Source organism: Saccoglossus kowalevskii, chromosome 22, assembly GCF_978046115.1.
Source record: "Saccoglossus kowalevskii chromosome 22, keSacKowa6.1, whole genome shotgun sequence".
Lineage (NCBI taxonomy): Eukaryota > Metazoa > Hemichordata > Enteropneusta > Harrimaniidae > Saccoglossus > Saccoglossus kowalevskii.
Window position 1 is genome coordinate 25,366,342 of NC_140662.1, and position 15,028 is coordinate 25,381,369.

Here is a 15,028-nt window from a genome sequence, read left to right on the forward strand (position 1 = left end):
TGAATATTCATGTACCTTGACATTCAGTGGTAGTTGTGTCTTAGTGTTTGCTTTTGTACACCCAAACCACTCTATGTCAAGTGTTTTCTGATTGGCACTACCTGTAGTCATTGTGTCCGCATCCGGAGAATTATTCCATCTGTATCCGGAGCACTTCATATCTGTATCTGGAATATTCGTGACGTACAAGTCAAAGTTTACGGATATTCAATTTAACCAATTGAGTGCCAAAGCCAACTTTTGTCACCTTTAAAAGAATAAAACCAACATAATTATTTTTATATTTATCCAAACTTCTAATCATTCCCTGAACCCCATAAAGGAATTATATCAGATCATTTTAATATTATCCAAAAATTTATATACTGGGGTACATAAAAATAAGCAATTGTGGCACAAATTTTAACTCTTTGTGTACCATATTTCTCCCACCCAAAGAGTTAAATTGGGTGACTGTAATTTAAGAATGCTTCTCTGAACTCGGGTATATTGTATGGTATTGCATAAGTTTTATGTTGAACATGTGGTGTAGATGGTGATTATATGTAGGAAATCATTGCATTTATGTGGCTGAATGTGTGTGTAGAATGATATTATTTTCTGTATCGATGAGATATAAAATACGATTTTAATATCCGTATGTGTATAAACTATAGATTTATGAATTTATTCATAAAATGTTTTTATTAATGATTTTCAAGGCTGTGAATCATTATGATGTTGAATTTTTAAAAGGACTATGCTCATTAAAGTTTGTTCATGTAAACTGTTGTTTTTGTCCTCATTTTCTACCCTGCATGTATGTTAAAATAGTACCTTGATTTTGATCTGCAATCCCTAATTTAGTAGATTTATAGGCTTGTATTATATGTTACCATGTATTAACCAAAATGTTCCCTCTCAAGTAAAGAGAAAATATCAAAACAATAGTGTTAAATAATAAATCATAGGGAATTTTGTAATGACACTATGTTGCTAAAATTAATTTAAAAGATCCATCTGTGTATGTGCCACTCAACAGAGTATTTTTTTGTTGGTTTTCTATGATTACTGTTCAGAAGTGTACAGTGACTCGTGGCAAGAACCTGTCATTCACACCTCAAGCTAAAATAATGGCGCTGTTCACTGATATACACGTCCCAGCAAATCGGTAGCGAGTACTAATCAGTGAGCAATATTTGTAATCAGACATTGGCATGCTTGTTTGCGAAACTTGTAAACATATGACATCACGGTGTGACAACATATACAAGTATTACCGGATGTGTTGATCCCATGTGCTATCGTCTTACATACACGATTGTCAACTTACAAATGACATATTAGATTCTTCCTATGATTGACAGTCATTTTGAAGACTTGCAGTTTAGAACATGCCTTCTCACTAGCTTTTAAATTGGAATTACACTTAAATCTTTCAAAAGTTAAAAGTTAACAATAAAATCATGTATGCTTGATTATAGAGTACTTATTCAGGTTGTTGAAAATATCGATTTTACCTATCACTCCGAGCAGATGGAGTGTGATTTGCTTACTAAAATATGATCGCTATATTTTCTTTTATATACATTCTTAACCATGGTTTGAAAAAAAGATAAGAAATAGGAAATCTGCACTTCACAGAATGGAGGGAGGCACCTATCTCGCCGCTAAAGTAGTTTTGATTTGATTTAAATTAAGAAAACATTAGATTTATTTAAAAAAAGTTGGGTTTATAAATTTTAAATAATAAACCTGCCTTAGTTAACTTAAATAAATTTTCTGATGTTAGCTATTCTTGAAATTTTACAGAATTAGTGTTTTCAAAGAATAATTTGGTAGTTTAGGTGAGAGGGAACATTGATATCATTTGTATGTAATGTGTCACCATGAATTTTATTCATGCTAACGTTAACTGCATGAGCAATGGAGAGTGCATGGACAAGATGGAGTCGCTGTACGTAGTTTAACAGGTAATATATGGCTGTTATATATGTTTACTTTATTCGTAATTTCCTTCTCCCTTGAATTATAGGATAATTCCTCCCATTACAACTAGGTGTTTATATGAAAAATAGGGACAAATTAACTACACTTTTGAAACGTTAAATTTGTTCTCATGAAAAGGTTGGTGCACTCATTGTGCAAGTTTTTCTATAATTTCTTTAATTTTGGACTAATTGGTCATAATTTCCCATTTACTGCTGGTATTGATCAAATTTTCTGAAAAAAATACAAAAATATGTTGAATTATTTTTTGAAAGTTGTTCAAAAGTTGATTTTGTGTTCAAAAACAATTTGTGATGATATAATGACACCACAAATTTAAAAAAAAATAATTTAGTCTGGGATTTTAAAATGGATGTAGTTAGGAGTAGTCCTATGTCAGTGTCCTAATACCCCCTCGCCCATCTGATTCCTAAAATATCAGTCATAGTTCTGTATTACCCACTCAAAACTTACATTCGCTTGGTTAGTTCCACTATTATAATAGTTACATTTGAAAAATATAATATTTTGCATTCTAATATCTGCATGCTTTACTAATGCTTATATAATCGTTCCACATTGATCTGTTTCGTTGGTTTTTTTCCCAGTAATATTGTGAGCAGTGACTTTTTATTGAAACCAAATATGTTATATTTTCATGAAAAAATATTATTTGTCTGTTGGAATGAATCATGTGATGTTGTGAAATATACTTACATTTGCTACATTGGATTCTTTTTTCATCTTTCATAGTTGATGCTAGTTATGCAACCATGCCAACCACAAGTATCAGCGAGTCCTATGGTGAGATTAGTGAGGCATATAGTGCTGATAAAGAAATGGCATCTGATGTTGACATTGACTTAGATGAAATGTTACCTTATGATGGAATACTAGTCAAACCATTTGAACCAGTGAAGAAGGAATTCGAACCTCCAAAGACAATGGAGATTGTCCGTGAACATCGCGAAGGTGGCGACATCATTGTATCACGTGCTACAAAACAGACAAGTGCACTAACTACCAAGACGATTTATGAAGGTGATAAAGTGATACAGGTAGCTGAGCAGCGAAACCCACCAGCGTTCACAAACTACATCAACCACTGCAGAGTATTCGAAGGTGAACCAGCTAAGTTTGAAGTCCAGGTGACAGGAACCCCCAAACCTGATATCAAATGGTACAGAAATGGCTTTGAAATTAAACCATCAGCTGATTTCCAAGTCATGACCAAGTCGGATGGGACCAGTCAATTAATCATTCCAGAGACGTATTTAGATGATGCTGGCAAGATTACGTGTAAAGCAGAGAACGCCGCTGGACTTGCTTCATGTACTGCCAAACTGATAGTAGAAGGTATTCCACTTTTTATACTGTAATTTGTAAGCAGCTGCAATATACAGCCTGTGATTGGACTATATTAAAGTGCTTGGAATGTAGGGGTAACCAGTTACTCCAATGTGGTGGGAAAAAAACATTTGAAACCTTATAAGTCTGTGAATTCATGCTGTGAATCTGGATTCATTACATATTGTCACAGCACGGAACCATGCTCGGTTACCAGGGGCCATTCGACCTATGAAACACAAAAGGGCACAAATTTATCATAATGTTTGTTTTCAAAATGATTGCACAATTGTACTTACTAGTACGAATATACATGTCAAATTTCTCATATGTCTGGGAAGCTGCAAAGATAGACACATTTTAACAATTTTGTGGTTTAAGCCATAATTTGTGTGAAAATTGTTTCATCATACTTGTGAATAAAAATAATAATTGTATTTCAAAAACAATTCTTGCTTAGGAAACTTGAATAAATCGTAGCCAAATTCCAACAATTTGCTTGAAATACCATAATTTTGGTTTACACGTGTCAAAATTAGAAAAGTGCTTCTTATTGAGGGAATACATAATCAGTAAATTCTTAATTCTTATTCCTCTAATTTATCTCCAAATTTAGCACTTCCAAGTGATACTGAGCAAATGATGCACAGTTCTCTGATGGTAGCATCTGAAGAGTATACATCAGATCTGGAGATCCAGATTGAACCACGTATACGTACAATAAGATCATCTGTATTACCAGAACCACCAGTGTTTACATCCTACCTGACAAATGTTGAAGCCACTGAAGGAGGAACAGCAGTCTTTGAAGTCCATCTTACTGGAGTACCAAGACCAAGTGTACGGTGGTTTAAACGTGGTCAGGAGATACGTGGTGATGGTAGACGTATTACGATAGAGTTTAGAACCGATGGAAGATGTCGGTTAATTATTCGTAATGTAAGACAAGAGGATGATGCCGAATACATGGTGAGAGCATCTAATGCTGCTGGGGAATCATCATGTATTGCAAGGCTACTTGTAAGAGGTATGTATCTTTACAAAAAGAAAAATAATGCAGAAAACAACTAAACCAAAACAAGAACTGAAAAAAAAATCTTTCAAACAAAATAACTTGGTGACAAACATCTAAGATTTGACCTCAGATTTCCTGACAAATTATAATGAAAGCTCATCTCCAATGGAAGTGGTTGTGCACTAACATTTGCATGTATACTGGATCATTAAAATATGATGTATTTTGACTATATGCTCACCTCTGTCATTTACAATTAAGCACATGTACAGTATTTGCTCTAGTAGAAACGCTTATACTTGACATGCAAGTCTATGGTAAAAAAAAGAAGACCTATTTCAATGATCTAGCATATAATAAATGCAATTCTTGGTTAATGCGCTCTTATTGGGGATGCACTTCTTATAGAGCAGAGCAGAATAGTATGTTATGCAATTTACCACATGAAATATGTGCTGTTCCCTCATTTGAAAGGTTTTGCATGCTCAGAAAAAGTTTGATTCTGTCAAGTTTGATTCTATCTTTGAACAAAAATATGAATCATCATTGTCAAAAGGAATAGAAACCAACATTCTCACCTGCAGCGGCATTTCATGTCTAGAAATCTATGCCTGATTATGTTATCAGAAATGGCTAAAATCGCATGCCGATTTAGACAATTGATTTTGATTAATCATCAAAAAATGAGTAACAGTAACTGTCTACTGTCACAAACAGTGTTCTGCTGTGTTTTGTAACAGAAAAAAAAATGAGGCCTTCAATTATTTTTGAAGGAAGGAATGTTTTTTTTTCACCGATGCATCATTTATCCTATGTCTTCAAAATTTGCCATGTTTGATCTCTCAATTGAAGTCCTTCTAACAGCAAAAAAAAAATAATTTAAAAGTTATTCATGTGATTTTGCCACCATCTTTGATTTCTGACAAAAATAACCAAAAGTGTTGGCACTTGTTTCTCATGAATGCTTCAAACGATCTACTATATTTTGTATATTACATGTGTGGTCAACGTTTCTTATGATAAGAGTAAAAATAATTTTGATCAGTCACATGGTTTGGCAGACATCTTGGATTTCTGGCAAAAGTGGCCACAATTTGGGGCATTTGTCTCTCATGAGTGCTTTAACTGATCAACTAAATTTTCTATATAACTTCTATGGTCAAAGCTTTCTATGAGAAAAATAAAATGCATATCAGTGATTACATAATAAGGCATATTCAGCCTTCAAAATTGCAGCTTTAATTTTGTTTGAAATTATGTTTACTTCATATAATACAACAAATATTGAATATCATAATAACAATGTTGTATATATTGTTGACTTTTGGTTATGAAAGGGTTAAAAAGCTATCATTTCTTTAATTTTTTCAGTGGACTCTGCACTTGACAGCGATGCTAGCGAGTCCAGGAGGATGAGAATCCGTATAGGTGTGGATCAGGGTATACCAATTACTCATATGAGACACACATTCAGACCTGCCAGACCACCAAGAACAACTAGACCTTTTATAACCAGACTTATAAGTAGTAGTGAAGATGAGTCAGAGAGGCAGGTCTACTTTGATGTCTATGCATCCGATCATGAAAGTGATATTGAAGAATTTAGAAAAATCACTAAAACTACTACTACTAGAACTGTTACCGAAACTGTCACAGAAGAAGTAGAAACTCCATCTCACAGATATCAGCGATCATATGCATCTTTATCTGGAGATGAACAGCCTATCACAATTGAACTTGAGGTGCCTTCTGATGCTGAAGCACCAGCGTTTTCAGAGGTATTTACAGAATCTCGTGTCAAAGAGGGAAGCTCTGCACGTTTTGACTGCAAAGTGACAGGAACACCACTTCCCTCTGTGAAGTGGTATCGAAACAATTTAGAAATACAGGACTCACCTGATTTCCAATACATTACTGATGGTGAGAATGTGTCGTTGCTGATCAGTGAAACCTTCCCAGATGATACTGGTGAATATACATGTAAAGCTAGCAATCAAGTTGGGTTGGCATCCTGTACTGCCAAGCTTCTTGTTGATGGTAAGAGTCTAATCTAATCTAAACATCCATTCTCACCAACTTTAACATCTTCAAAAGCATAAGCCAGATTGGTTTCATATTTATTCCAAGCATGATTGATCAGAATTTCACTTTTGACGAAACATGTTTTTGATATATCCATTAAGTATTGTTACTTAGTGGGTCTCATATGATTTTGCGGTTATCCGTTTCTGTAAGTTGTCTGTTCCACCATTATCTCAAAAAACACCTTGTACATAGATTCTTCGGAATAATTTGATGTCCTAGTTTTGGGTTGGAATTCTTGGGTATTAATAAACTAATTAGCATAACAATTAGTCAATTATTTGGCTTTCCCACCGATATCCCAGGTACTAATCATCGCATTTCAATGAAACTTGATACATAGAAGCCTGGGTAGAATGTGAAAGACCTGATTAGTTTTTTATTGAAACAATGCTTACTAAGTATTCACCAATTAACCAATTTTTAGCATTTCCCCTGAGAACCACTGTATTTCAATTAAACTTGAAACATAAGTGCCCTGTGATATCCCACAGGGCTGTTTAGTTTGTGGTTAAAATCTGTGTATATTAATTGTCTAATTTGCATAGCTTAAGGTTGAAAACAATGCATATTGATTGAATAGTTTGCATGCATATATCAGAAAATTTCTGATTTCTCAACAAATTTGAGATTTAACTAAACTTGCTGCACAGGTGGCTCTGAAATAATCAATCTGCAAATCCGAATTGTGTTTTTATTTTCTGTGCATATATCATATTGTACAGGCTTATTAAATTTTGAATTACTATTAAATATTACCTATTTTTACTTCATGTTTCTCAAGTGTTCTCAGGAATATTTCTAAGCTTTCTTTGATATGACTATATTCCTGATTTGTTTTTCATTTTTCGTTATTATTTTTGTTTATTTTTGGTCAAAATCCATATTTTCATATTTCAAAACTACATTTTTACATACACACGCAACTATAGTTACTATGTCTGTTTGTTTATTTGCAGGTTTTGGTGAAGTTGACAGAAAGCCTGAACTTAAACCAGTACTAAAGCTTAGTCCTGAAAAGAGGACATCTCCAAAGAAGAGAGTTGAATTAGTTATGAAACCAGAGGTTCAAACCACAGAGAGAAGAAGATCTCCTCCTTCAAGAAGACCTGCTCCCAAGAGCCCAGAACCTGCAACAAAAGTGGAAACTAAAAAGACAGTCATGATTAAGAAAACTGAACCTGTTAAAAAGAAAACACATTCACCTAAATTTTCTAATGAGCTGTTAGACATTGAAGTCCTTGAAGGTTCCATTGCTAGACTACATTGTCAGGTGTCAGGCACTCCTTTACCACGAGTAACATGGTACAAGGATGGAAAACCAATTAAATCAGATGGTCGTCATTTGATTAGGGAAGACAACTATGGCAATTGCATGTTGGAGATCAGAGACATTCATAGTGATGATGAGAGCGAGTATGAATGTAGAGCTGTTAATGCAGCCAGAGAACAGTCATCTAGTTTTGCTGACATAACTGTTAAAAGAAGACCTAAACCAAAAGTTGTTCCTCCAAAAAAGCGACAAGACAAGCCAGTTGCTCCAGCAGGGTCACAGGCACCAGTATTTACAAGACAAATGTCTGACATTGAGATTCAAGAGAATTCCACTGCTATATTTGATTGCCAAGTCACTGGAATACCTAGACCAGTTGTTAAATGGTATAGGGATGGTCGTGAAATCCGCCCAAGCCCTACTGTCAAAATGTTGCATGCACCTAATGGAAGATGTACTTTAACAATAGAACAAGTCACTGATGAAGATGATGCTGAATACATGTGTAGAGCTGTTAATCCAGCAGGCAAAGCTATTTGTTTTGCTGATCTAATTGTTGAAGTTGTTGCAGAATTTCAAAGGCCACAACAAGAATTTTTCCCAGATCTGCCACCGGTTACTATGATTCCTGAGCTTCCGGAGGAAGAGGAAGAAGAGGAAGCTTTGTCTCGTGCTGAGGAATTGGCTGCATCTCCTAAACCAGTCCAAGAACCGACTGTTGCTTTAAAAGCTCCACAACCAGTGATAGAAAAACCTCCACCAGCTTCACCACCACCAACACCTGTGACACCAACCATAGTTTCTGAACTGAAAGATGTTCATCTCACAGCTGGTGAAATCGCTTGCATTGAAGGTTATGTATATGGTGTACCCAAACCAACAATTCAGTGGTTCAAAGATGGTGAACGGGTAACTGGGAAGAGGTTCACAAGTCTTTTAGAACTTGATGGTCACTGCATGCTAATTATATCTCCGCTGTTGTCAGATGATGAAGCTGAATATGAACTGAGAGCTACAAACTCAGCAGGCACAGTGTCCTCATATGCAGAATTGATTGTTGATAAAATGGTTGAACTGATTCCTGAGAAGAAGAAACCTAAAGTAGTTGAAGAAAGGATTGAAATGAGGAAATCAAAACAAACTGAGGTTCAGATGGATATTGGTAAAATTCCTGAACCCGAATTTAAAGAACAGATAATAGTTGAGGATACAAAACAACATGAAATTGAACTTGTCTTTGAAAAACCAGAAGAACCTACCAGGGAAGAGGTCCTCATTGAAGAGTTTACTGAGAGCCAAGTTGAAATGATCTTTGAAGTTCCAGAAGAACCTAAGCCAAAACCAGAAAAACTAGAATTGGAATTAGATCTGAAAGATATGGATGCTACTGTTGGTGAGAAAGTTACTTTAGAGTGTCACATCACAGGTGTACCAAGGCCATCAATTAAATGGCTGAAGGATGGACATCAAGTAACTGGTAAACGTTATACAAGTATATGTGAGTTGGATGGTAAATGTATGTTAATAATTGCACCTGTCATAGAAGATGATAATGCAGAGTTTGAATGCCGCGCTGAAAATGAATATGGTACTCTCTCTGCATTTTGTGAAGTTCGAGTTCAAAAAACAGTAGAAATTCCACCAGTAAAAGAACCTGAAATTACCTCAAAAACACATGTAATGGAATTTGTCGAGCCAGTGGAAGAGCACGTTGTTGAAACTGTAAAAACAGTAACTGAGTCTACAAAAACAGTTATGGAAAGAGGACCAGACACAATTGAGTTTGAGGTAGTGCCAGATGTCAGGGAATCATTGGAGTTTGAAATAAAACCACAGAAAATTCCTACAGTGAAGAAACCTGAAATTACCTCAAAAACACATGCAATAGAATTTGTCGGGCCAGTGGAAGAAGATGTTGTTGAAACTGTAAAAACAGTAACTGAGTCTACAAAAACAGTAATGGAAAGGGGACCAGAAACGATTGAGTTTGAGGTAGTGCCAGATGTCAGGGAATCATTGGAGTTTGAAATAAAACCACAGAAAATTTCTACAGTGAAGAAACCTGAAATTACCTCAAAAACACATGCAATGGAATTTGTTGAGCCAGTGGAAGAAGATGTTGTTGAAACAGTAAAAACAGTAACCGAGTCTACAAAAGCATTTATAGAAAGAGGACCAGAAACGGTGGAGTTTGAGGTAGTGCCAGATGTCAGGGAATCATTGGAGTTTGAAATAAAACCACAGCAAATTCCTACAGTGAAGAAACCTGAAATTACCTCAAAAACACTTGCAATGGAATTTGTCGAGCCAGTGAAAGAAGATGTTGTTGAAACAATAACAACAGTAACCGAGTCTACAAAAACAGTTATAGAAAGAGGACCAGAAACAGTTGAGTTTGAGGTAGTGCCAGATGTCAGGGAATCATTGGAGTTTGAAATAAAACCACAGCAAATTCCTACAGTGAAGAAACCCGAAATTACCTCAAAAACACATGCAATGGAATTTGTTGAGCCAGTGAAAGAAGATGTTGTTGAAACAGTAACCGAGTCTACAAAAACAGTTATAAAAAGAGGACCAGAAACAGTTGAGCTTGAGGTAGTGCCAGATGTCAGGGAATCAGTTGAGTTTGAGATAAAACTAGAGGAGAAACCACATGTCATGGAGACTGTTGAGTTTGAGATAAGACCCGAGGTTGAAATTGAAATTCCTAAAGCTGTTAAACCTGTTTTTAAAACTGAGGTTAAAGATGTTGAAGTTACACATGGACAAACAGCTACTTTAGAGTGTTGGATTGCAGGTGTTCCACGGCCTACTATTACATGGTACAAAGAAGGGGAACAAGTGTCCGGTAAAAAATACACTAGTATTTGTGAACTTGATGGCCGTTGTATGCTAATAATATCACCAGTAACAGAAGATGATGATGCTGAATTTGAATGCAGAGCTGAAAATGAAGCTGGTACTATCTCATCATTCTGTGAACTGATAGTGCAGAGAACAGTTGAAGTTCCTGAGATAGCTGAAAAAGTTGTTCAGCTCAAAGGTGAGCATTTTTCATAGTGAATTATGGCTGTCACAACTTCCACATACACTTCATGGTATTGTGTTACAGTCATCACACAGCACATGCATTTAGTAATGCTGTAAAAATATTCTATTCAAATTTATGAATAAGAAATATTTTACATTTAGAACATGTATATTTAATTGTATTTATGATTTATGAGTTGTATACTTCTAAACTGTTCGTTTTTACCACCTTGCACCATTATATATATATATCTCATTTCATATTTATGATTCTTTTCAGAAGAGAAACCTGTCACTGAAACGATGACTAAAACTATTACAGTTTCTAAGGAAGGAACACCTGAGGTTATGGAAATAACAAAGACTATCACAACTGTCACTACCACAACTATTGAAAAACAGGTTACAACTGAAGTAAGAGAAGAAGAAGAACCAGAAATAACAGAGCTAGATCTTGGCCTGCCAAGGCAAGATATGCTCCAGACATTCATGGAATCCTTACCAATAGCAGAAACTCCAGAACTAGAAGCTCAAGAATGGGAGGAAACAATTGATATTTCAACAGACGAACTTGAAAAGGAAGTCTTGACATCCAAACCAGAGCATCAAGTGAAAGTGATTTCAAAGAAGGAAGAGATACAGCCTGTTGAAGAGGTGATCAGATTTGAAGTTGTTTCTGATAAAGTAGAAACCATTCCTAGTCTTGCAGCAGAGGCACGTTTTCCATCTATTCACGAGAAGGAAATACCAATGACTCTGGAATCAGCAGGTGTTGTTTCGCAACAGACAGACAAGCCACATGCTGTACATCCAATTCCTGCTGAGACAAAGCTGGAATATACACCAGAGCAAGAGACTATCACTGCAACTGAACATGCTGAACAGGTCTTGGCACATACAGCAGAACCAGTGAGTGCCAAACCTATTAAAGACACTTCTGTACCAATGAAACAGGAAGAGACTGTTCCTTGGGAAAAGCCAGCTGAAATACTGGTTATTCCTAAAGATACAGAAGTTGCAAAGGAAGCAAAAGTTATTGCCCCAATTGAGGTTATTAAGACAGAAATGGTCCATGGTGTTGAAGAAGTTGTTGCAGCTGAATTTACACCAGAAGATGTTGAGACAGTGTTAGTACTACCAATAGAAAAAATGACTTGTGAAGGTGTTGAAAAAGTAGAAACACTGCGCCTTGAAGCACCTGGTCATATACTGCCAACTGAAGACAAACATGAAACATTGAAACCTTTACCAGCTGAACTAAAACTAACATACACTCATCAGCAACAAGAAGTAATGACAGTTGAGGGGACAACCGAAGTACCTGCAGAGGAAGAAGCAATAAGCATAAAGCCGCAACGTGAAGCAACTGAACCATTGACAAAACAAGAGGTACAACTGATTGAAGAAATTACCGAGCTTGATTTACCTGAAAGGGTTAAACAAGAAATTCCTGCTGTCCCAACACAAAAGTTAATTATAGAAGGTGTGGAGAAGTGTGTAACCATTCAGTATGAATCTCCTGGGGAAATCCAAATTGTTGATGAGAAATCTGAGACAATACACCCCATTCCAGCTGAAGTAAAATTAGAATACTCACCAGAGCAGCAATTTTCTCTGACAGTGGAATCAACAGAGGACGTACCACGAAGAGATATTGAAGAAGTAAGCATCAAACCCATGAAAGAAGCAGCTCAGCCTTTGAAACAAGAAGAAGCTGTTCCATGGGAACAAACCACTGAAATACTTGTTATAGGGAAGGACAAGAAAGAAGTTGCACTAGAGAAAAAGGATGTGACTACTGTTGTTGTTTCTAACAAAGAGGAGATTAGTTCAGTTGAAGAAGTCATCAAGTTGAAAAAGCAGCCAAAAGATACTGATAAAATACAAAGTACTCCTATTGAAAAAGATGTTATAGAAGTTATTTCCAAGGCAAAACCTGTTTCACTTGAGTCTCTTGGTGATGTTCTGCCTCACAAAGACAAGCCAACGCACGTCATGGCTATACCATCTGATCTTTCTCTGGAATATACACCTGAAATTGAATTTCAGTTTGCTGTAGAAGAGGTTGAAGAAGTTGTTAGAACACCAGATACAACTGTAACTGTGAAACCATTAAAAGAGCCAGTGGAAACAATCAAGAAAGAACAAATTACCATTCTTGAAGAAGCAGTTGAAATGGAATTGAAGCCCAGTAAGACGGAAACACTGCCAACTGTTCCTACTGAAAAATCTGTAACTATGATAATTCAGAAGGAACAACCAGTGTCTCTTGAAGTAGTTGGGGATATTTCATTATCTACAGGAGAGCCTGCCCAGTTAGTTGCCATTCCTGCAGACAGAAAACTTGAATATACTACAGAGAAAGAGCAAGTTACACCATTGGAAATTACAGAAAATGTTTTAACCGAGAAAATGAAACCAATCCATGTCAAACCAGAAATAGAACCAACTCAAATTGTAAAACAGGAACAAACGACACCCTGGGAACAATCAGCAGAAATATTTGTAATATCTAAAGATAAAGAAGACACAGCTGCTAAAGAAAGTGTGTTTACACCAGTGGGAGTTACAAAAACAGAAGTGATCAACACTGTTGAAGAAGTTGCTTATATGGATATCAAGCCTATTGAAGAAGAAAATATTCCAGTCTCACCTTTACAGAAACGTGTTACTGAAGTCTCAGAACACGTAGTTGCTGTTCCATTGGAAACTCCCGGAGAGATTAAGCCTTCTGATGTCAAAACAGAACATATTAGCCCACTGCCTGCTGAACTGAAACTGGAATATATTTCAGAAAAGGAAGAAGTTGTTTCTGTGGAAAGAACTGAATATGTAAATGTAGAACAAAAAGATACAGTTACTATCAAACCTAAGAGAGAACCTACAGTGCCTCTCAAGCAGGAAGAAGCTGTTTCTTGGGAGGAATCTCCTGAAATGAAAGAAACTATGAAAGATGATAAACATGTCATTGAAAAAACAAGATCTATGACAAGCACCATTGAAGTAACACAAAAGGAACAAGTTCAGCCTGTTGAGGAAGCCATTGAGGTCACTTTGAAACTTCATGAGAAAGAAAGTGCTGATCTTGTTCCAACTGAGTTGTCAAAATCTGAAATCATACAGAAAGAACAAATTATATCATTTGAAGTGCCAGGTGAAATACAACCAACAGAACCGAAACAACATAAATTGACGCCACTACCATCTGAGCTAAAACTAGAATATACACCTGAAACACAGTCAGTTGTTCCAGTTGAACATGCTGAAGAGGTTGACAAAAGAATATCAATAGAGGCAGCTGACAGAGAAATAGTTGGAACAACTGTAACTATAACTGAACAAGAAGAGCATATTTCATGGGAGAAACCTAGAGATGTTACAGTGGAGAAATATGAAAAAGAAATTATTGAGGAAACTTCAATTGCTCCTTTGAAGATCTCAACAGCTGAAGAGGCAGTATCTTGGGAAAAACTTGGAGTATCAGAGAAAGTCATAGCTGAAGCATCTAAAGCTGAAACAAAACCAGCAAGTGCTCTTTCAATGGTTGAGATGACAGAATCCCTCACATGGGAAGAACCAGCTGAAGTTGAAGTTAAACTACTCAAAACAGAGGAAGCTGTTAAAGAAATTCCTATTGCTGTGACTATAGTACCTGAAAAAGAAGAATCAGTTTCATGGGAAAAACTTGCTGATGTTCCAGATGGTGTAACAGAACCTAAGAAAGCAGAAAAAGTTCCCTCTGCCCCACTTGAAGTGTCTGCAAAAGAGGAAGCGCTGACTTGGGAAGAAACAGAAGTAGTAGAGACAAAGAAAATTGATGTAAGTGAAGCAAAGCATTATTTGGAAGAAAAAGAGGACAAAGTACATGCTAGCAAAGAAGAACCAGAGATGAGAGCTGTCAGTCAAATTGTTGTTCCTGAAAAACAACTAGAAGAGTTGCATATCGGTGAGATAAGTGTAACATTCAGTGAGCCATTGTTTGTGAAAGAACTGAAAGATATTGAAGCCAATATCAACGAAAAAGCTGTATTTGAATGCCAAGTTATAGGTGAACCAAAGCCTGAAATCATCTGGTTCAAAAATGGTGAGAAGCTTTGTGACACTGAAAGATACATGTCATCCTATGAAACTGATGGTACATGTGTGCTTGAAATTCCTGTTGTTGAAGAGGATGATGAAACAGAGTTTGAATGTCGGGCTGTAAATCCTGTTGGTGAGAGTTCTACATATGCTGAACTAATTGTGACAGGTAAGTAAATGCGTTATTTTGTCTTTTTAAATAACTGAACATAGTTAATACTTTTTTTTGCCTA

The 15,028-nt window shown here is 36.1% G+C and overlaps 1 protein-coding gene across 1 annotated transcript in view; it reads left to right on the forward strand.

Moving 5' to 3' along the window:
* LOC100367237 (titin) overlaps positions 1 to 15,028 on the forward strand; it is a 405,512-nt gene that overhangs the window by 47,610 nt on the left and 342,874 nt on the right. The window contains exons 51-55 of the mRNA XM_085495847.1: positions 2,722 to 3,324; positions 3,932 to 4,342; positions 5,702 to 6,367; positions 7,372 to 10,728; positions 10,996 to 14,964. Of these exons, the coding sequence (XP_085351973.1) occupies positions 2,722 to 3,324; positions 3,932 to 4,342; positions 5,702 to 6,367; positions 7,372 to 10,728; positions 10,996 to 14,964 (9,006 nt within the window). The remainder of the gene's footprint in view (positions 1 to 2,721; positions 3,325 to 3,931; positions 4,343 to 5,701; positions 6,368 to 7,371; positions 10,729 to 10,995; positions 14,965 to 15,028) is intronic.